The 24,420-nt window shown below is 35.6% G+C and overlaps 1 protein-coding gene across 5 annotated transcripts in view; it reads right to left on the minus strand.

The window, feature by feature from the left end:
- The window catches only part of PTPRZ1 (protein tyrosine phosphatase receptor type Z1), a 177,183-nt gene that overhangs the window by 34,307 nt on the left and 118,456 nt on the right, over window positions 1-24,420 (minus strand). For 3 of the 5 annotated variants that reach the window (XM_057731057.1, XM_057731056.1, XM_057731055.1), the window contains 4 exons: window positions 24,260-24,386; window positions 14,927-14,973; window positions 9,710-10,709; window positions 2,077-2,221 (listed from right to left, as the gene is read on the minus strand). In XM_057731057.1, the coding sequence (XP_057587040.1) occupies window positions 2,077-2,221; window positions 9,710-10,709; window positions 14,927-14,973; window positions 24,260-24,386 (1,319 nt within the window). Of the gene's footprint in view, window positions 1-2,076; window positions 2,222-7,126; window positions 10,710-14,926; window positions 14,974-24,259; window positions 24,387-24,420 lie in introns of all 5 variants that reach the window. The other 2 variants (XM_057731054.1, XM_057731053.1) reach the window with 1 other exon arrangement.

The following is a 24,420-nucleotide window of genomic DNA, read 5'->3' on the forward strand; positions in this document are numbered from 1 at the left end:
TTTTATCTTTTTTTCTCCACTTGAGTACAGATGGAATGACCCATTAATAATAGAAGGTAAAAACCACTCCAGATTTTAATTTTCCACTAAATCTCAAATCATATTAAATAAGACACTGATTTTCAAATGTGTAGAAAATAAACTTGGGATATTAAGTAACAGAGATTAAAAGACTCATTCTAATTATTTCAACCTTATAACTATAAACTATCTAATATCTTTACTGAAATTTACTCTAACACTATTTACTATAAAGTAGAATATTGTCCTATTTTCCATCCTATTTTATATTTGTTTTACCTCAGTTCCCATTAAGTTCAAAAATTGACTTGGCAGGGAAAATCAGATTAGATATAAAGCAGTAATCCGAACAAACATGATATCAACGTTGGTAAGAAGTTTGGCCAACAAGCCCTGTGGGGAGTAGGAAGAAAAGCAACATGAATTCCTGTTGAGGAAACATTTATGGATTAGGAACTGCGCTCGTGGTATTCTGCTAAGCATGGGATCTTCTGTAAAAAGAGGCATTTGCAATTATAGGAATCACTAAAGAAGGCAGTTTTGTTTGTCTCATGTTATGGACACAACAGACTCCTAACCCATGTACAATAACAAAAGCATGATCTGTTCTCTATAGTTCTCAGTCTACTCTGTTCTGTAAAAGAAGTCAGATACGAAATACAATTGCTCATGTAAACATCCTACCTTAGCCAACCAATATACAGCCATATGCAGCTACACCATTCAGGGCCACAGCCTCAGACACAACCAGCTCATTCCTGCTTCCCAGTCTTCCGGTCTGCTGGGACCCGGCCTGGAATGCCCTTCTCCTTTAGCTCCTTTTTCTGAATCCTATCCAGCTCAAGTCCGACATTTTACATTTACCCTGCCCATTCTGGCTTATCAAGATCCCTTGTTCTCTGACCACTCTTAGCATTAGAGATTTCAGCTTTTGTGTAATACTTTGTAAGTTTTGCATGGAAAATTCTTTCTGCTCAATAAGTATAAATTTCTTGATAGCGGTGACTCTCATTCATTCATTCCTTCCTTCTTTTATACTTTCCCATAGTAGTTCACACAGTACTAGGCACATGGGAAACAGTCAATAAACATAGTAGTTATTTTTGAATAAATCGAGGGAATATATTTTGGAATAACACAAAGAGTGGTGATATGAACTTATAGACAGATGTTAAACAAAAATTGATTATAAATCTTCTCAACAAAATTCTCTTTTAAGACAAAAGTATAAAGTACTAAGCTATGCCCTTTCTTAGCTTGCAGATAGAATTCCTTATATCATCATAAAGTCCTTGTTTTCCAACAGACACAGTTAAAACAGTTATACTGATTTACATTGTGTCCCTAGTAAACTTATTAACGGGCAGTGTGTACTGCTAGCTGTAGGATGGGAAGCTTAGGATGGGTGCAATTTTCCTTGTCCTTTAAAGGTTTCAATAAGTTATTGAAAAGAATGAAACTATATCTCATCCTCAAGGCAAATTGTAATGAATTTTAAAATCCCGTGCATCTTAATAAAGTCATTCACTTTATTTTTGAATTAAATTTATATTTTAATGCTTGATTTTTACTTTTGTGTATGGGCTGTCATTTTCGTGTTAGTTTGCAATTGATACGTATCTTGTTTAAGATCCACTGCTATAAAAATATTTCTACTATATCAAAAACTATGTTTCTCAAAGCAATAACTTTTAAAGTTATACCAGCTGGAGCATCTAACTGAGAAGCTTAGGTTTATATTAAACGCTAAGATAATGTTTGAATGCTAATTAGAGTAATATGAAAGTGCAACTGTCAAAATACTGTATTAAATATTAACTGAAGCCAAAGTTCCTTCATTTTACCTTTACTTGTTTGACGGAAGTATGAAGAACAATCAGATCTTTTATTATTATGTCTTTGGATTCACAAATTTCACCTTACTCACAGTTACCTGGATAAATTAATGGCAGCTCTCAAGTAAAGGGAGTTTTGTATATGCTTTGCAGAACATTCAGGTAAAACACAGGCAAAATCTGAGCTTTATGAAATACCCATCCAAAACACTCAACTTACCTCCAGTAGATGAGAATACCCACAAGAACCACTAGACAGATAAAAGTCAGGGCTGACACGATCACAAGGGGTATAACTGCCTTCTTCTCGGATTCCAACCCCTCAGCTAGACCAATACGAGACTCATGGCTACTATTACTGGCCTCTGTAGTCGGAGAAAATTGAGAAAGTTGATATTTAAGCTTAAGGAAAAGCACAACATTTTCCAACCGAATAACTGCAATCTTCATTGCTGTTGCTTACCTTTAAAATTTTGACTCTATGAGACAACCAATGTCTATGATTATGAGCTAATTTAAGTAACACAAAGCTAAAAAAGTAAGGCAGGTGATCCAGTTGCAAAATAAATGAGTCAAGAATATGAAATATACAGTGTGGGGAATTTAGTCAATAGATATGTAATATCTTTGCATGGTGACAGATTGTAACTAGACTTATTGTTGCGATCAATTTGAAATGTACAGAACTATCAAATCACTATATTGCATAACAGGGACTAACATAGTGTTATAGATCCATTATACTTCAAAAACAAATAAATAAACTCACAGGAAAAGAGAAAAAAAGTAAGTCAGTCTATCAGAGCTGAAGAACTATAATATTCCAACAAAGATTGACACCCAGGAAGAAGTACCATTGCAAGCAGTAAGCATAATATTGCCTTGAAAAGCTTATTAAAAGGGAAATGAAAGTATTAAAATAAGAAAGCTATCCAGTTTTTAAGTAAAATGATCAGGAAAAATAATGCTACTTACTGAATCACCATATATAATCTTGATTTCCCCAAGTTAATTGTAATGGAAATATTTTTAATCCCACAGTTAACTAAATCATTAGGAGCAATTAATAATTTCATGAAGAGAGACTCTTAGGATAACCCTTCTTACATTAGGATAACCCTTCAATGCAGCAAACTATTTAAAATTTAAAAGTAGGTTGCTTTAAAGATGTTGTTTTGAATGCGGTTCTTACCCACTGTGTTTCTCTATCAAAAATAAAAATACTATGGCATGTGAACTGAAGGAATGCACAGATCTAAGAGATTCTTTTTAAATATGCAAGTGTAAGTTATGAAAAAGTCTAAATTCTGTCCTTGGGTTAATTTTAAAAGATGGCAAATAACTATTTTTGTGACCCATCTGGTGCATTTTTGTTCTAGCACTTTCAAAATCACTGCAACTGAAGCTATTCTTCTAAGTTGTTAAAAAAAAAAAAAAAAGGTTTCAGAACTGCAGGGTGTCATGGCCAGCCACAATTCTTCCCTTCTACTTTGAGGTGTGTGCAGTGGGAAGCCAAAATGATTGAACATTAGAACCTTTCCACCAGGATGATACCCTGACACTGCTACAAAGTAACAGTCTTTATCCTGTCTACCTGTAGAAGTTTTGGAATAACTAAGTTTAAGTTCCTCATCAGTCTACCTTGCTTCCTACACATTTGGTACGTTTGGTGCTTTTATACCAAATATCTTACTCTTAGTGATATGAGACAATGGAAATCAATTTAATTGAAAATATTATGAATTTAGTTGAAAATATTAGAGAATAAATTTGAGAGTCACAAATTCATAAATATAGCATTGAAACATATCTGGAGAGAACTTGAGAGTTTAAATGATAGCTTCCTTCTGTAAGGAGAGATGATGCAGAAGAGGGCAGGAATTTAATCTGCTCATATAGGAAATGCATAAAAGGATTATAAGTGACAACCAAATGTCCCAAAATGTGTGTTTTTATAATTATGGAAGCATTTGCAAGAAAAAAGCAGGATTCAGAGTTGTGACTAGAAATAATAAAACTGTATAAAAAATGAGAATATTGTAACTCAACTGAAATCTGAGCTGTATGTAGTTAATATTCTTGTGAGAGAAGGCTGAACGTCACCTTCTATTATGTTAATCATAAGCTCTGGTCATTATATACTGTGGGGAGACTCATCCAGAAGCCTAAATAATCTGAGGATGAATGCACTGGTATTCCTTTATGAAATTTAGGGAAGCATCTTGTTTTATACATAATTGTCTTCACATTTTTTTTCTCTTGTAATTATTGTTACCCAAATAGGAAGTTTGCAGTTAATAAAGGAAATAATCCACTTAGCAAAGTCCCTGGTACCTAGAAATTACAAATGGAGGTTAGTATTATCATCTAATTCAGACATTCTTGAAGTGTGTCCCCCAGAAAAGTGGCATCAGCATCACCTGGAACTTGCCAGAAATGCACATTTGGGCCTGCCCCAACCATCCCAAAGCTACTGAATCAGAAACTCTGTGGATAAGACCCAGCGATCTGTGCTTTAACAAGTCCTCCGGGTGATTTTGATGCACATTAAAGTTTGAGAACCAGTGATGTACATTAACTTACGTACAAAGTGAACTTATGTAATTACACTGGTCTTCAATAACCACAAATATTCATTGCATATAGTTGTATGTATATATATGTATGTACCTAGATTACATATCTCACTTATATAGATGTATGTACATACATATATATGAGATATGTCTGATCAAATATGTGATACATATGTAAGCTTTATAACACATAAAATATGTAACATATTACCATATATATATCATACACACTATATACGTTCACTATACACACACGTGACACATAGAGTCTTGTATATAGACTTCTCTCATAAGTTCTCTGGAATATCTGATTTTAAAACAAACCCTTTAATTAGGAAGTTAGAATGATAAATCCATGGTAATTACATATAATGAAACCTAGATATTTTCTATCAGATGAGATACCACATGAAAATACAGACAATCAACTGGCTGCTTTGTATACTATAATGAGGAACAACTAGTTACATTGATTTTTATGTTCATTAGTTGACACTAAAATATCTTTTGGATTTGACTCCACAGTGTATATGAGTTACCTAAATGATAAGAATATACTAACAGATGATTAAGAAATAAAAAACCAAGATGAATATTTAAAATACATTTTGAGAATAAAACAGTAGAATTTTGGTGTTACAAATTAAGCATTATATATATTTTATCATTCTCAATCATGAAAATGTAGTCTCTAAGAAACAGATACCAATGATACATGTTTCCAGTCTCAGTTTTTTATTACTCCCTATGTGACCTAGATCAAGCAATCTAGGATCTTTGGAACTCAGTTTATGCATTCATAAATTGCAGATACTAATATCTGCCTTTATATTATTCTGAGGAGCATATGTTGTAAATTATTATACATTCTAGAAGTAGGTAATAAATTGATGTTTCAGAATTAGTTTATATACATTTGATAAAGATGCATATTCAATTATTGGACAAGACAGACTACACATGATTTTTTCCACATATGTTTAAAAAATAGGAAAGAATTTTTTCCTAATCCTATATGATCTTATTTGTTTCATTAATTATGTTACTTGATGCTGTTAGACGTTATATTTGTATTGTTTTCTCCTCATCAGTGGGAGAACACACTCAAATCTAATTAGTGCATTGAAGAGAAATTGCTAAGTTTTAGTCAATAATTTCAGGTTTGGCATTTTACAGTATATACAGTCTTTCCATAACAGCGTAATGTAGCAAGAATATATAGATGTTGTCAGTACTTAATAAGATAGAAAAACAAAAGGATGGACACCTGATGTTTTCATTTTAAATAAGTCTAATAAAAATTTAAAAATCACAAGGACTATAATTGAAGCCAGATGACAATTCACATACACGGCAGCACTAATGAATATGGTGACCCATGAATTCATTACTTGTTTTCACATAACAGAGTGTAAGTGTTTAAACTGAAATGCAGTGTTAAATAGGTATCGAGTCAGAATGTAGAAAAGACTTCTCTATCAAAATGTACAAACTTTTAATTGCTGCTGCACGGAAGGAAAATTACATACCTAATTCGAGGGATGGAAATAACAAAGAGGAAAACTATTCTAATGAGATTAGTGTCTATGTTCTGGATTTTAAATACCTACTTTGATGCAATAAGAGTACAAGATATTACTTTAGCCTATCTTTTGACTTACTGTTGAGATTTAAGTATTTTCATTGTTAATGTAAAAAATGCCTTCAAATGTAATAAAAGCAAATTATAAAACTCTTATGCTCAATGCAATGAAATTATCTAGTATTTCATATTCTTAATGGTATCAAATTTCCCTTTTTTCCCTCCACTGGCATCTAAAGCAAACATCTGTATTATATATGCTGCAAGTAATCTGTTGGAAGAAACATCTGGCTGGTAAATTAATTTGCATAAAATACATTAACAAATGAAACTTATTTCTACAGAAAATGTTCTTGTGTTGTACATCTTGTCATACAATACCTATACAAACTATGCATATTAATGGCCATTATTTGACTTCTTAGAGAGGTATATCAAGTATAAAGTAGAATGTATTTTGTTAGTTCACACTGCCCTCTTTAGGCAACATGAAGGTAATCAAAGACAATTTTTAAAAATTAAAATCTTAAAAAAAATCTTACCATTAACTCTCAAAACTTAGCAATAGAACTTCTTTTAAAGCCCCCAAACTGATGTAGATGTGCAAATTTTCTAATTCCTTTCTACTGGGCGGGTCAGAGAGAGGTGCATATATCATATTATTATCAGAGCTTAAAATTCACTTTATAATCCAAAAGAATTAGTTGGCAACTTATTTTAGAATATAAGTAAATACTAAAGTAAATACTAAAATTAAAATCATCTAAAACAAACTCAAATCTATCATTTAAAAAGCAGTGTACTAAAAATGTATAATGCACACATAATTGCTCTCACATATAATAGGCATCTTGCAGAATATGAAAAAATTGACAATAAATAAAAAATCACCTCATCTATTTTGGAAAGAGTTAAATTAAGGACCAAAATGTGTTGAGCATTCATTTGAAATAATGAATAAAATCATACTGCAAAAACTGTAAATTGATTTGTGAATATCTTGATTTAAAAAAATGATGGCCATTTTACCAAATTTCTCTTCCTGTGATTTCTTTATCTTTTGAGGCAGAAAGCCAACACACCTCAATCTAGCCCTTGGATCCATAACTAACCTGCCTCTGAAATGTTGGACACTTCTGAGTGCCTGCTAGTAACAGTCGGTGTTGAGGACTGCGGGGATCCAGGAGTCATTTCTGAGTCACCTGCTTCTGGGACTCCATCACCATCTTTTTCATTAATATCTGGAAAACTGAAATCTGTGGAAGTCTCATTATCATTAAGGCTATCTGAGGTACCCTGCCCTGATCCACTCTCTTCATCACTTGTAAGAACAGCCCAAGCTTTAGATTCTGGGCTGAAAGGAAGCAGGGCATTACCAGTCTGAATGTCATTTTCCTCTTTTCCATCACTGCGCTTTTGGAGTGGCACATTTGTTGGTGATGATTTATCAGGACTTCTGTCCATATCAATCTGGCTGTCTGATATTACACCTGTGACTTTATTTCCTTCTTCAGAATTCTCAGATAGTGAATATGAGATTGGGTTATTCTGATCCACAAGACTGTTTTCCTGGGTGTCTGAATCATTCATTACCTTTTCCTGTGATTCTCTATAGGAGGAGCATGACATACACTTATTTATGGATAAGCCATCTCTACCTCTGCCATCATAATCATCACCATCATAATCATCAATATCACCATCGTCACCACCACCCACTAAATCAGCATCAGATTTGGCACTTTGAATCAGCTCAGAAGTTGTTCTAGAAGGAAACAGGAAGTTGGTTGTGGTTACAGAACCATCTCTGTTGGGAGAAACAGCTGAAATGGAAACATACACATGTCCTAAAGGGACAGAATGGTCAGCAGTTACAACTGTATCAGAAACAACTGTTGGAATACCAGTCAATACCTCATCAGTAATAGAACCCTTGGCAGAGGTGAAGACTTCATCAGAATAAGCAAGCTTATTTATTAGCGTATCTGGTGGTGCGTCAACTGATAAAACAGGAGTAGCAAATGCATGCCTTCCTTCTGGGGGAAAGGCCTGGTTAAGCTCCAAATTGGCAGTTTGGAACGACTCATCATTACTGTACAATGAAGGTACTGCTTGCTGGGAACTTTCGCTTTTAAGCAAAATTGGTTCAAAATATTTCTCACTTGCATAAGAAATGGTTAAACCTTGAAGTGAAGCAGCGTGCGTATTAGAAGTAGGTGATACATCAGAGACTGGTACAGATGTAGAGTGCAGCGTGTTTTCCCTTGAAGTGGAATTTGATGCCATGAGATGCAATATTGTAGAACTAATGTGATCAACCTTGGGGGTTTCAACCAATATTGGATCACTAGGCACAGCTGGAAGAGCAGTTTTAAGCAACGTGTCAACATCAGAAGCCTGAAAGGAAGGTTGCAGCAATACTTCAGTATTAAAAGAAGCTGAGGGCTCATAAAATAAGAGCTGAGTTGAAGGAGATAATATTTCACTAGAAGCAGGGTCAGAGGATGTTGGCTCTGAGTTTGCACTAAGCACAGGTTTAAGCGAAGTATCATCAAATGCTTGAGATACAGCGTGTGAAGACTGAACTGGAAAGTTATTTTCTGGAACTTGACTAATCTCATGATCAAAAACCTTAGTAGCAGTAAAAGCAAGAAGCCCTGGGAGGATGCCCTTTGTGCTAGAAGTGGAAACAGGGGATTCTTGTAAAGATGCATTCAACTTATTTACATTATCATACAGGGTGGGCATGACTGTGCTTTCAGAAGGGTAAACCAGCTCAGTGAAAGAAGAAACGTGCAGTTCCGTCTCATTTCCATTCATTCTGTCACTTTTAGAGAGCAGCTTGTTATCATCCCCAAACATAGATGCTGGATATGTAAATTCAGCTACAGAAACAGGTGAAGACATGTTAAGGGCTGTCAGACCCTCTGTGTCAGGTAAAAGAAATTCACTGTCAGGGGAGGCTCCAGACCACTCCCCGTCACCAGAGAGGCCACGAGTAGGCTGCAGCAATGGTGCACTTGGGGTTACTAAGGGAGACTCAGGCATCGGTAAGTGGCCGGGGCTGCTAAATAAGGAACCCTGAACCGAATCAGGCACAGGTACTGCCGAACTGTAAGAAACACCAAAGAGGTACTGGGACCCCTCATCATTAGTTAAGGCATAAGATGGTTCAGGCCCTGCAGAACGTGCATGCATCAGGACATCACTGCTGGACAGTTCCGCTTGAGAAAACAGAAGCGTTTTATAAAGGACACCAGGTTCACCACCACCCAATTCCGAGGTTTCCGAAGCAGCACGAGTAGTGGTCTGATGTGACATCACATCAGAATACGGAGCAAGGCTCGGCTCTAACAGCAAATCACCCCCAGCCACTGGCAGGGAAGCATGCAGGGACACCTTATCACTCTCAAGAGCTGAAGTAACTCGTGGAAGGATCTGAGACACCGTATACACATGGTGAAGCAAGTCGCTACTGAAGGAAGCAGAGGAAAATGGAAGCACAGGCGCACCGTCATAGGAAGACAGGATGGATTCAAATGACACATCGACACTGGGAGACACAGGTGTAGCATGCAAGGCCGAATCACTACTCGAAGCAGCAGGGGTAGTGCTGAGGATCTGATTGTCAAGCAACAAAGGGGTGACTAGAGGAAAGACTTCACTACCGTAGGAAGGTTGGAGAGGTGTCTCACCATTGTACACTGGCTGAGTTGTCTGCGGCTGTACCACGTTGACGGTGGGAACCGAATCACGTTGTCTGGAGGATGCAGTAAAAGCATGAGGTGTTACCTCCGTTGGGAAGTATGCAAAGGTAGAATAATGTGGCATCTCCATATCCGTGACTGAGGGACCCTGTGATACCAGTGGGCCTGGAGGAGAGGACTCAGTTGTCTGTTCAGATTCGTCAATATCCATCTCGGTGTAGTTAGTCTGGAGAAAGCTCTCTCTGCCAGATCCGACATCGGGCAGTGTCGTCACATCCGTCGTACTAGGAAACCACACGTTTCCTTCAACGGAAGGATCCGTTAGAGATTCTTCTGAACCTGAGAAGGCTGAATCTTCTGAAGCATTTCTCATAGATTCTGGTATAAGGACATGGTATGTGACTGCTGCTGGATTTTCTGAAGAAAACATGTAGCCGTGGGATCTGTTCTCAGAAACGAATGGCCCAGCAGATGTTGCAGGACTGGAGCCTGAAGAATCATCGGCTCCTGTATCGAGTTTGACATTGGTCAATAAGCTCTCTTCCTCACTGATATCAGTAGATAACTCCTGAGATTCCGTTATAGAAACCGTATGTGAATATTCCACAGTCCCAGACAAGTTCACCTGTGGAAATCTGAGAACAGTTTTAGAGCCGTCACTTAAAGAGGCCGAAGTGCCTGCCAGAGTGAGAGATGGCAGCTGGGTCGCAGTCTGTGAAGTCAAAGGAACATCTTTTTCTGGGTCTAATTCCGTGACTGGTTGGGAAGTGGAATCTAAGGATGTGTTGGGAATACCACCCTTTCCAGAGAATTCTATCCCTCTCGTTGGGGACCGGTGAGTCTTGGCCTCATTGTATTTCGTCCCTACTCGGTTGTAGTTTGTTGTGGTCGGAATCTGGGGTTCCTTTCTCCTGATTTGGTTTGTGGCACTGTCTCTACCAGGATTCACGACAGTGTCTTCTTCAATGTTCTTTTCCTCTTCTTCCTCCTTTGAAAAGCAAATAAGATTTAATGGGACATAAGGAAATAAGAGAAAAATGAAATCTTAATATCTCATATTGCATTATACTGTGACTCTTCACTTGTGGAATTTTGGGAACTTCTCATAAAGCACCACCCTGCAGAAGCCATGACTCTATCCTATAACCATTATTACCTGCCCTCGAGGGAGACTAATTAAACCGTCTTATTTATGGCTGCTTTATTTTATTTTTATCTTTATTTTATTTTATGAAAGGAAGTAATTAAATTAATAGATACCACAGCTTTGAAAAGAAGACACATTGTAGTGGTATTTACTGAGAGTGTTCTTTAATACGATATTTACTTTCTTGTGTTTATATTTCACTGTTCACTTCATCTGGCAACAAGATAAATAGCAATTAGCTTTTTGTAATGTGAAATGGCAATGAAACAACTTATTTCAAAGACCAAAATAGTTGTATATTCAGAATATTTCATTGTATATAATTGTATATATTAAGCATAAATCATAATTTTTAAGCCATCATAAGAGGAAGGTTTAGGACTGGAAGAGGTTTTTGGTTTTGTTTATTATTTTGTTTTAAATACTTCCCCTGAGGATTTCATCTTAGACCTAGCCAGACATTTTAAAGACAACTTGTCAAAATATGGTTCTAGTACTAGTCATTATATTTCATGTTTCCTTTAGAAACACCATTCAGGTGACCCAGTCTTTCATGAACACTTAGCCACTATAATGGCCCAGGAGTGATCTGGCTAGAAGTCAACCAAAACCCATGTTTTCTTTCTTTTTTTAAACTGTGCATTTTATAATACGTCTCATCATATGTTTAGAAGACAAAATTGCCAAACGTATCAAGATATATTTTTTGTCCACATGGGACATGATTTTGTCAATTTGTTAGCACTGCCATCTATTAAATCTTTTAAGGCCATGTGCCTTAAAAAAAGAAAATAGCTACAGAGTACAAATTAGTCAGTGAGAACGTGACCAATATCAGTAGAAAGAATCTGAATCTTAAACCATGTGTGCTCATGAGCTTTTGTCTCATACACACAGAAAGTGACACTGCATGAAACACAGGCTTTCAAGCTTAAAGACTGCATCATTACCCAGAGCTTAATTATTTAGTTGGTTTTAAGTATTTTTTTTTTAAGGCATATGTGACAACCCTGAGAAGTGAGTCAGCTTTAATGATCTGGATTGTATTAATGCCGACAATAGATATTCTCTTAGATTTCCCAGATACATTCCTCACTAGTGGTATTTCTGGAGGAAATTTTGCATTCTGTTTGATGCCTTGTTCACAAAGACAACCAGGAGATTTTACCAAAAAATTTCCTAAATATTCCCCTAATCTTCAAGCTCAAAAACTTCATACAAAAGGAAGTAAGAATAGTTTGCCTTGACTTGCTTTTGGTGAAAGATACTCTTCTTTCCTTAGAAGTGCTCACAAACATTTGTTTTATAATCTGATCCAGAGTTTTGCTGGGGATCAGTGTTAAGCTTAGCATATGGAGTTTCTGAGTTCCTCAGTCTCTGAGTTCCTCAGTTTTGCAAATCTGGATATTTGCCTAGTTTTCTGGTATGACTCTATGCTCTTACCCTCTATCAAGACTTTCAAACTTTTTTCCTGCTCTATTCAAATCTCCATTTCCTCCTCTCCTCATTCTCAGCAGATGGCTTTCCTGGTTACAGAGAAAGTAGAAGCCACTAGACAAAAACACACCTGTTCCTAATGTTAAAACATCAAACACCAAGGACCAACCAAATCCACCCATGCCCCTCTCATCCTGTTGTAACTGAAGAGTTGTTCACCTTCCTCTCTAATTCCTACATTTGTGTTCTAACTCATTCTCTATCATTGTCTCAGGAACTGAACACAATGATTTCCCTCTATTTTGTATTTTCAGTTTTGCTTTCTTGGATGGGTCATTCTTATAAGCTTAAACTCAGATCTCTCCTATTGAAAAGGAACACAAAGGAAAATCTCTAATTCAGCTTCTGCTATTCATTTTACCTCTCCCCTTCTCTTCACAGTAAAGTTCCCCAAACATGTCATCTATCTTCTCTATATCTGCCAATTTCTATCAAATCCCACAATAACCTGCTTCTCCTCCTCTTTGCTTAGATTCTCACACAAACCTCCTTTATCGTCCTCCTATCATAAGCCATGTGGGCTTCTATAAAATAGTTCTTAAAACATAATGTCACTCACCTTTTCTTCCACTAGATCTTTAGGAAAAAAAAATATACACACATTTAACACACAAATCCCTTTCACTGCTTTCTTTTCTAGCAGATTTTAGACTGTGAGGTTGAGATACCTCTAAGAATCTGATGAAGGTGATGGACCTTTCATTAGTCCCACCCAACTAAGTCTTGTACATCTCTGTGAGGTCATACTGTCTCATGTTGACATTTCAAGAAGAATATATGATTCTTGTTCTATGATTACTTTATACATATGTGAAACCACAAATATTTTAATGGACACTTTGCTATAGCTTCTTATGGAGTGATTGTGAATCTCTCTTCCACTATGGTTTTGATCTGGATCACACCTGTTATCCTTCACAACTTCTATTAAAATGTTTTAATGGTAAAGCCTTGATTGTGCTGGAGATACTTTGTCTTTCAAAGTCATGCATTCCCATTGGAAGAGAATTTGAGGAACATCCTCCAAACTATTCATTTCCATATTCAGGCTTAAAACCATTACTGATACATTCCAGGTGTTTGCCAGCCTCTATCATTCATTCCTGCATAAATCGATGGACGTGAATAGTGTTATGAACTGTTTTTGTGTCCCCCCTAAATTCACATGTCATGACCCTACACCCCCAAAGTGATGGTCTTAGGAGGTGAGGGTTTTGGGAGGTCATAAAGTGGAACCCGCATGAATGGGATTAGTGCCCTTATATTGAGTCATGAAAGATTGATTCTTCTGCTCTGCTCTCCACCATGTGAGGACACATGAAATCTGTAATCTACCACACAGAAGGGACTCTCATCAGAACCCAGCAGTGCTGGTGCCCTGATCGCAGACGCCCAGGTTCCAGAACTGTGAGAAATAAATGTTAGTTGTTTATAAGCCACTTAGTTCATGGTATTTTGTTATAGCAGCCCAAACTGACTAAGACACAAACCAATGACTTGTAAAGATAATTTCTTTTTTCCACTTTGACTTTATTCTGGTAATCATTTCTAGGTATATTGATATCCACATGCATGTGCACGTGTGTGCATGCAAACACACACACACACACACACACACACACAGATATCCTTAGCTGAGTTCTGCAAATTCTTGATGAAATGTGGACTGGTCATTTCAGTAAAATGGTCCTTAAATTGCCCTTTGGTATTACCAATAGTCCTACTAATAGTCCTTTGGTACAACAGTAAGAGAGAATTGCCATAAAATAAATTATTGAGGTAATTATATATGTGAAAACACAACCTAATTGCTATTTATTGTTACACAATAGTATTAGTTTTCACAAGTTATCAGCTCATACACACACATGTACTTATAGGCACATTCGTACTATCATTAACAATAGAACCTGGATTTAACATATAATCTCAGTTTAATGAATAGCACATCTGGGCTGAGGATGAAATATAAGATACAAACAGTCATTTTCTCTCTATTTAAAAAATTAAGACAGTGTTAAAGTTTATAAGTATCCTTAAATGCACATTTACTTAAAGGACCCTATGCTAGTAACAAACATTTATAATATAAGTAGTCCAAACAAAAATAATGAAATTAAAAGGGCAAAAGAATAAATACAATTTATACTTTAGCTCATATTTTTTATCAATCTATCAATCACTGGATAATTTAGTTAAAAATAAGCTGTAGCAATATTATTAGATATTATTTTAGTCTTTTAGAACCATTGAACATGAAAAAAATTCCAATTTGTGGCTATAGTTCATAGCTATCATTATTTTTAAAGTTCACTGTTTTTCTAATTATCAACAAACCTTTTCTATCTCTTTTTAAAAAGTACACCAATTAAAGTGTCTGCCAACGTCTTCATAAAAAAATCATGTATATTAATTACATGTCTATCTACAAAGCTCAGCAACTAATCCCATAATGAATAATGCAACATGAACTTTTTATTAATGCATCATCTGAAACCCAACCAATAATTCAAAATAGACTTTTTAATTTTAAAGCACTTGAATAAAAATAGCTATGATACCTTAATTATTTCTTCAGTTCCAATTAATTCAGGAAAGAGGTCAAGTTCTACAAAATTAAAAACAAAATTATTAACAGTTTTATTCAACTATTTCATCCTTATGGGTCTACCTTTGGATGGAAAGAGGGAAAAGGGAAAAAAAAGACTGTTAGTTTGGAAAATACAGAATTGCTCAAAATAAAAATTTCAAATCTCAGTTTTCAAGACTACTGAACATTACGTAACACAACACTACCTAAACATACATGAAACTGCAGTCAAAACCTTCACCTCTATCCTCTATGCCAACTCCCTTCCCTATTCCCACCCCAACTGTGATTGAAGTTAAAGGAGAAGGGGACAGTGAGGCTGATATTATTGGGTGCAAAGAAACCCAAGTAATTTTTCATCAGTGTAGACTTACTTTCATTCTTAGAACAGCTGATAATAGCACAGCTGGGAAAATGCCAGGGGAGAATTAACAGATCTGTTTTCTTATTCAACTACTTATTCCTCAAGGTCCTCTTCTGAGTGAGTTCTTTTTATCCTTCAGATTTGGACTCATACACATTTGTACACAGGGTGCTGCACCAGGTAAAAGGGAGAATGTTTTCCAGTGGGTCCAGCCTGGATTGGCAGCAGGAGGGACTGACCGGAGTGATTCCCATGTCTTCTTCCCAGGGATACTTGACTAATGACGTCTATGCAAGGAATATCTTGAGCAGGACCATTTAAGTCTGATTTTCCCAACTGGCCAGAATCAGCATATTTCTAGTCCATGGATATCTCAGTCCTAAAACAAGACCTGTCAGTAAATGTTAGAAAAGATAAGGAGCTGGTTCTCTCTCTCCAACAAGGAATCTAGCCCCATTGCCAAAGTACCGAGGAGCCGGAGGACCACTTTTCCTCACTCTTCATCCACGCTGCAGCAGAAAGATGGGAGACAGGGTAACTGTGAGGGCTTGAGCATTATAACAAAGATGCCCTTCTTATTCCTATTATTTTAGAGAATCTCATTCTATTATAGTGATATGTCTCTCACTATCTTAAAGCTGCTTATGTTCTATTTTTTACGCCTCTATAGATCCTCAAAGGAAATGCATATTCTATAGAATTTTCAAAGACATAACTGAAATAATATTAAGTATTTATCAAATCCAGGCCTGTTTTACAATATAGACTTTCTTGAGTTTATTTTTATGACAAAATTTCTAGCTATTAAGAAATATAAAACTATATAGTTATATGCCTGAATTCTATTTAGAAGAGAGTTCGAGCAAAATGTAGAAGTTAGCCCAGCCCCCATGAAGATTTAGATAAAATTAATACTCTTGACTATTTAATTATTTTAAATTTACTTACCCTGAACAATTTTCAGTGCTATAAAATGAAAATATTCACTGGAAATAATCAGAGTCTTAAATTTTAACTCTCAATTATTATTTTTTTCTTGTTTAAACTGACCAGGAAGGAATTTGAAAACTTCCATTTGGATCATTAGTCTTCTTTTTCTATTTTAGTCTCTGTGAAACCCTTTTCCCACCCTGTTTTTCATGCTCTTTATTCTTTATATTTTCAAATTAAAGTGATTTCAATAGTCTGAAACAACTGTGGCTCTATAACCTCCAAGGAAACCAATATATGTGAATTTAAAAATGGGATGCAACTAAACTGTGAGCAAAATAAAAAGAACCTTTAAATGATTTTCTAAAAATTACAATTAGAGAAGTTCATGCATGTAAAAATCTCCAGTTTTAGTATGTGGACAGTACACAATTTTATTGAAAATGTTTTTATATGGAGTCACTCTTTTTCATGTACTTTTAAAATCCGTTAACGGGAAGAAATGGATGAATTCTTAGAAAAGTACAATCTTCCAAGACTAAACCAGGAAGAAATAGAAACCATGAACAGACCAATCACAAGTACAGAAATTGAGACTGTGATTAAAAATCTCCCAACAAACAAAAGCCCAGGGACAGATGGCTTCACAGGCAAATTCTATCAAACATTTAGAGACGAGCTAACGCCTATCCTTCTCAAACTCTTCCAAAATATAGCAAAAGGTGGAACACTCTCAAACTCATTCTACAAGGCCACCATCACCCTGATACCAAAACCAGGCAAAGATGTCACACGAAAAGAACATTACAGGCCAATACCACTGATGAATATAGATGCAAAAATCCTCAACAAAATACTAGCTAACAGAATCCAACAGCACATTAAAAAGATCATACACCGTGATCAAGTGGGGTTTATCCCTGGAATGCAAGGATTCTTCAATATACGCAAATCAATCAATGTGATACATCATATCAACAAATTGAAGGATAAAAACCATATGATCATCTCAATAGACACAGAAAAAGCTTTTGACAAAATCCAACAACGATTTATGATAAAAAAAACTCCCCAGAAAATGAGCATATAAGGAAATTACCTCAACATAATAAAAGCCATTTACGACAAACCAACAGCCAACATCATTGCAAATGGTGAAAAACTGAAAGCATTCCCTCTAAGGACAGGAACAAGACAAGGGTGCCCACTCTCACCATTATTATTCAACATAGTTTTGGAAGTTTTAGCCACAGCAATCAGAGAAGACAATGAAATAAAAGGAATCCACATTGGAAAAGAAGAAGTAAAATTGTCACTCTTTGCAGATGACATGATATTATATACAGAAAACCCTAAAGATTCTACCAGAAAACTGCTAACACTAATCGATGAATTTAGTAACGTAGCAGGATACAAAATTAATGCACAGAAATCTCATGCATTCCTATACACGAACAACGAAAGAGCAGAAAGAGAAATTAAGGAAACACTCCCATTTACCACTGCAACAAAAGGAATAAAATACCTAGGAATAAACCTGCCTAAGGAGGCAAAAGACCTGTACACAGAAAACTGTAAGACACTGATGAAAGAAATCAAAGACGATATAAACAGATGGAGAGACGTACCATGTTCTTGGATTGGAAGAATCAACATTATGAAAATGACTGTACTACCCAAAGCAATTTACAGATTCAATGCAATCCCTATCAAATTACCAACAGCATTTTTCACAGAACTAGAACAAGAACACTTAAGATTTGTATGGAAACACAAAAGACCCCGAATAGCCAAAGCAATCTTGAGAAGGAAAGACAGAGCTGGTGGAATTAGCCTTCTTGACTTCAAACTATACTACAAGGCCACAGTGATCAAGACAGTATGGTACTGGCACAAAAATAGAAAGGAAGATCAATGGAACAGAATAGAGAACCCAGAGGTAAACCCAAACACATATGGCCACCTTATCTTTGACAAAGGAGGCAAGAATATACAATGGAAAGAAGACAGCCTCTTCAATAAGTGGTGCTGGGAAAATTGGACAGCTACATGTAAAAGAATGACATTAGAACACTTCCCAACACCATACACAAAAATAAACTCCAAATGGATTAAAGACCTAAATGTAAGGCCAGACACTATAAAACTCCTAGAGGAAAACATAGGCAGAACACTCTATGACATATATCAAAGCAAGATCCTTTTTGACCCACCTGCTAGAATCATGGAAATAAAATCAAGAATAAACAAACGGGACCTAATGAAACTTAAGAGCTTTTGAACAGTGAAAGAAATCATAAATAAGACAAGAAGACACCCCTCAGAATGGGAGAAAATACTTGCCAACAAAGCAACGGACTAAGGATTAATCTCCAAAATATACAAGAAGCTCATGCAGCTTAATACCAAAAAAGAAAATAACCCAATCCACAAACGGGCAGAAGACCTAAATAGACATTTCTCCAAACAAGACATACAGATGGCCAACAAACACATGAAAAGATGTTCAACATCACTAATTATCAGAGAAATGCAAGTCAAAGCCACAATGAGGTATCACCTCACACCAGTCAGAATGGCCATCATCAAAAAATGTAGAAACAATAAATGTTGGAGAGGGTGTGGAGAAAAGGGAACTCTCCTGCATTGTTGGTGGGAAGGTAAGTTGGTACAGCCACTATGGAAAGCAGTTTGGAGGTTCCTTAAAAAACTAAAAATGGAACTACCATATGATCCAGTAATCCCACTCCTGGGCATATACCCAGAGAAAGCCATAATCCAAAAAGAAACATGTACCATAATGTTCACTGCAGCACTATTTACAATAGCCAGGACATGGAAGCAACCTAAATATCCATCAACAGATGAATGGATAAAGAAGATGTGGCACATATATACAATGGAATATTACTCAGCCATAATAAGGAATGAAATTGAGTTATTTGTGGTGAGGTGGATGGACCTAGAGTCTGTCATACAGAGTAAAGTAAGCCAGAAAGAGAAAAACAAATACTGTATGCTAACTCATATACATGGAATCTAAAAAAAAAAAATGAAAATGGTACTGATGAACCCAGTGCCAGAGCAAGAATAAGGATGCAGATGCAGAGAATGGACTGGAGGACACAGGGTTGGGGGGGCGGGGGGTGAAGGGGAAGCTGGGACGAAGTGAGAGAGTAGCATAAACATATACACACTACCAACTGTAAAATAGATAGCTAGTGGGAAGTTGCTGTATAACAAAGGGAGATCAACTCGATGATGGGTGATGCCTTAGAGGGCCAGGACAGGGATGGTGGGAGGGAGTTGGGGGAGAGAGGGGATATGGGGATATATGTATAAATACAGCTGATTCACTTTGGTGTACCTCAAAAGCTGATACAAGAGTGTAAAGCACTTATATTCCAATAAGGAGCTTAAAAAAAAAGGAAAAAAGTACTTTAACATTAATAACGGGAAATCATAATCAAATATTTGTTTAAAGATATGTATATTATACAGTAGATTTTTCTCTGTTAAGAGGCTACAGAAAAACATCTCAGTGAGAGTCTATTCTATTCAAAATGCTTATGGAAGTGTTTTTTTTTTTTTTTGGGGGGGGGTACACCAGGTTCAATCATCTGTTTTTATACACATATCCCCGTATTCCCTCCCTTCCTTGACTCCCCCCCACCCTCCCCGCCCCCGCCCTCTTTTTTAAAAAATGGTCTAACTTCACCGAACTTCATACTTTTAATCAGCAAAGGTCATTCTCTTATTAATTGTAGGGGTTTGGGTGGGGTATCTATAATTATCACATTGAGGACTGATTTTCTTTTCTTTCGGTACTCTCATTGTGTACTGCATTTGATTAATTTTTATCCTTTAACCAGAGCATAACTTAACTATATAGATTATGGTTCCTATTTAGTTAAAATACACAATTCTACTCCATCGTATTCTCTAACAAGTATCAGGAACAGTGAGTTCTACTATAACTGGCTTTGCTGTTTACTGCAGTAAGAAGTAAGAAGTTTCCTTTGGGCCGCCTTCAGGCTCTAGGGGGGCAGAACCTATGGGCCCATGCAGTCCTTTGACCCCTCTTTATTTCACTGCATGCTCACAGGTGAATAGCCCAAGTGGCTTCATGTTGGTATGTAAAAACCCACTTTGAAGGATCTTCATCCAGATTCAGATCAGTTGAACTGACCAAAATTCTGGGGTTGCCCAGGAACAGGTTAATAGCCCTGCCCCCAATAATCCAGAAGTCTTTTGCTGGGCCTCTTCAGAACAATTTTGAAATAAAATAATTTTGAAAGACTGTTTCTCTCTTCCTGGAGAATCTGAGCCATACTCTTGGGTCTGAGAGTTCAGAGCACTCAAGGTCTAGCTCTGCTGACTGGCACAAGGTCTCAGAATGGGTACCCTTTGGCTTGCTGTTTCCTTGCAAATAATAACTAATGTTTTAGTGGCCACTGGTCTGACTCAGGCACTACTGATATATTAAAACAGGTCAAAAATTATACTGGTTTACAGAGTCTTCTCACTTCATCAAAACAGACTCCATGAAGGCTACAAAAAGTCCAATAGTGAAGATTGTCAATATATTTTTTTGACTGAACATTTAAAACTCTCATTTATGTGATAACCGAACAAAACCTACTGATTCATTCTGGTTTTGTTTTGGGGCACACGCAATGTTAGGTTTTCTAAAGAAGCATGTTAGTTACACATTAACATTCCATAACACAAAAAAGCAACACTGATATAGGTTAGCAAGCAAAGCTTATTTAATTGTTCGAAGGTTTTAAGCCAAATTTCACAGTGCAGAAAGGCAAAAGCTACGTAAACTGCAATCTCTTTAAAGTGTGATTTTTAAGTATCATTATATAATAACACCAGTAGCATAGTATGGTACAGGCTAAATAAGGACAATATATAACTGTTATACAAATGGAAAGCACACAAAACAGGAAAATGTGTTGCTCTAATTCACCATGTATTTAAATTTAACACATATAATTATCAAGGTCCTAAAACATGTACTTAAATAATGTCCTCTATAACTATATCATAATTAGATCTACATTATAGAAGTGAGCATAATTATTTTAGTTACAACCAAATAAAAAAGAAAACCTTTTAAAGAAGTTTTTGAAAAGAATATGCATTTTTATTTAACCTTAAAAAGCTTTCCTCAAGAAATTTAAATTGTTTCTGAACAGAAGTTTATGCATTTATTTTAAAATAGCAATTTATAATAATATTTAATGAACACTAATTTATAGTGATACTGTGATACACAACAACAAATGTGATTAAAATGCACAAGTGATAAATTAATCAAATTAGCCAAAGTTAAATGCACAATTTGGAAGACTGAGTTTTCCTTCACAGATATTAATTAGAATGTTTAAAATCTGTGACTGAAAGAATGAGGACAATTCTGAGACCTCCCTCATTCCTTTTTAACAAAAGCAACAAATAGTACAGTATTTAGAAAACAGCTTATCTAAAATAATAATAGAATAATTCAATAGGGTACATGACAATGTTCCTAAGGTAATGAAACAACATGACTAACAGGACGAAATGTTACTAATTCAAACCATGAAATAAGCAGAAAACTCAAAATCCACTTACATCTATATTAGACACATAAATCATAAAATTTGCAAATCTTATAGGTACCATCACACAAAACCACAGGATAGTATTGCTGTCAAGACTCTCACTGTGATATATTTACCATAGAAATAATCTTTAAGATAATGTAGTTGCAATAATGAATTGAAAATATATGGATTGAAATGCCATTGTAGTCTTTACGATCAGAAAGAATGAGTTCTAAGAGAGAACTAATGTTTTCTTTATAAAAATAGGAAAAGCCCAAACTCTGGGTAAATTGGGTTTTGATGAAGGACTTTTTGGTAGAAATAACTAAGGAACAAACTAAGTTTTTAAACACTTGGCTTTTAAGAGTAATAGCACAGTGAAATACCAAATCAATACCATCTTTTACTGAAACATGTACAAAATTCTCTAAGGGACTGAGATCTCCATGGAGATTAAATGATGTGTCCAAGATAGCATCTCATTAGTTCAATGCTGTCCTGATCCTTTGAATAAATAGAAATTAAGTTATAATATTTATTATTTTGTACAAATAGGAAAGTGCTACAAATGATACAAGAATGTTGCGCTTGTGCCAATATAGACTCAGTCTAAAAGGATCACTCAGAAATCACTTCTGTAGAAAATAATTTGATCTGTTTTTCCATATGCAATAAGCTTCTCTCTCAAAAATAAAAAAGGAAAAAAATTTAAAAAGTCTAAACTTTTAGCACAGTGGCTAGAGTAAGAAAGTACACAACATAAATGGCTAAAGTTATTTCTGTAAATTGCTGGGAAATTGTTTTATGTTCAGAAATTAGAGTGGTATAACTAAATTAAGATAGTAAAGTTAAGTGAATGTATTCAATATAATTCATATCCTAAAATACACAATAGGATTAGAGGAGATTTTCATAAACTATATTTAATCAATTCACATATGATACTGGCCAACACAGGCAATGGTACATTGCTAAAGATGTCATTTTCAGGGTGGAGAAATATTGGGAGCTTTGGTGAGGGATGACTTTCAGTGGAGGTGTGCGATATGATATACTAGTTGAAACCACGGTCAGTTAATCGGATACTCACCTTTCAATAAGACTTAGGGCTCACATTCCATCTAAAAATAACCTGATTTTGAAAAATAATGCTAAATAAAAGCAATAGGAAAGATGGTTATACCCAGGACATGAGGCAGGTTATAAGAAATATTATTAAATAATGATATTGCCATCACGAGAGTAGTAATATTCATTAGCTATCAATGTTCTAACTTGGGAAATATTTTGGCAAGTTCTGTAGCCTGTGGCTTGGAAGCATCCACAATGTAACACTCTGACATATTTTCTTTAACTTAAAAATTCAACTAGTGAGAACAACTAGGATGAGGTAGTCAATGAACAAGCTCGTAACAATGAAAGTCCTGCTATGGCATATAGACCACAAAGGCAAATCAATAGACATCAGTTGTCCTTCCATACGTAAAAGTGAAATATGCTACAATTAATATTACCTGTAACCATCGCCATTAAAAACTTGTGAAAATTTAAGTGAGTAGCCTCATGATAGGGATACCAAAGAATATTTACATTTATGTATGTGTGTGTGTTTGCATGTATTTATGAACGTGCATATGCATGATGTGTATGTGTATATATATGCATATATATGTACATGCATAATTCCTTCTATTACTTTAAAACTGCTTGTACTACCAAAAGACTTTAATTTAGTTATGTAAATCATCCAAAACTATGATGGTCAGCGCTTCATTCAATTATTGCATATGCTTTGAGATCAAAGATTTTCCTGTAATACTTAGAGAAGATGCATGCAAATAAAATACAGTTAGAAACAACTTTTTTGTTTGCTTTTATGGAATAATGTTGGCAAATCTAAGAGGAAATCCCTCCACCACCAAACTGTAAGAAGTGGACTAAAAAAAATCTAAGATAAACTTTTGAAATGTTTTGTATAGATATTTCAAAGTACCTCACATGATCCTTGCATCACGTATATACTTACTACAAAATGCTTTGGGGGCTGAAAGAGGAAATAAACACAAATGAAACCAACTTTTCATTATCCCAAATCAAAGTCTTTATATTTACTTTATATATTACTTTATATTTTCATTTGATGACCAGTACAGCCATTACAACAGGTTTTGCTGTTCTTATTTTACAAATAGAAAACTTCAATATTAAGAGTAAATTTACTTATTGTGCTGCACCATATCTGCTGAATGAAAAATGAGTTCCACGCTTTACAGAATTACCTGATGCTCCAGACTAAAAAGGAAATCATTTTGTCTTTTTGGCCAAAAGAACGCAAAATCAGAGAGAAAGCACCAATGCATTCAGAAATTAAACTAGCCTAGTTTATTTAGATAAGGCATATCAGGGGGGCACTTACCAGGGTCATCGGAAGGCATGTCCACAATCAGCTGGTCACTGTATTTTCCATATAAGCCATTAGTGCATATGGCTACTATTTGAAGAACGTAACTCATATTGGGTAGTAAATTATTAAGAATAGCACCCTAAAAGAAAGATGGCAGTAACTATACAAATGTG

This window comes from Hippopotamus amphibius, chromosome 4, assembly GCF_030028045.1.
Source record: "Hippopotamus amphibius kiboko isolate mHipAmp2 chromosome 4, mHipAmp2.hap2, whole genome shotgun sequence".
Taxonomy (NCBI): domain Eukaryota; kingdom Metazoa; phylum Chordata; class Mammalia; order Artiodactyla; family Hippopotamidae; genus Hippopotamus; species Hippopotamus amphibius.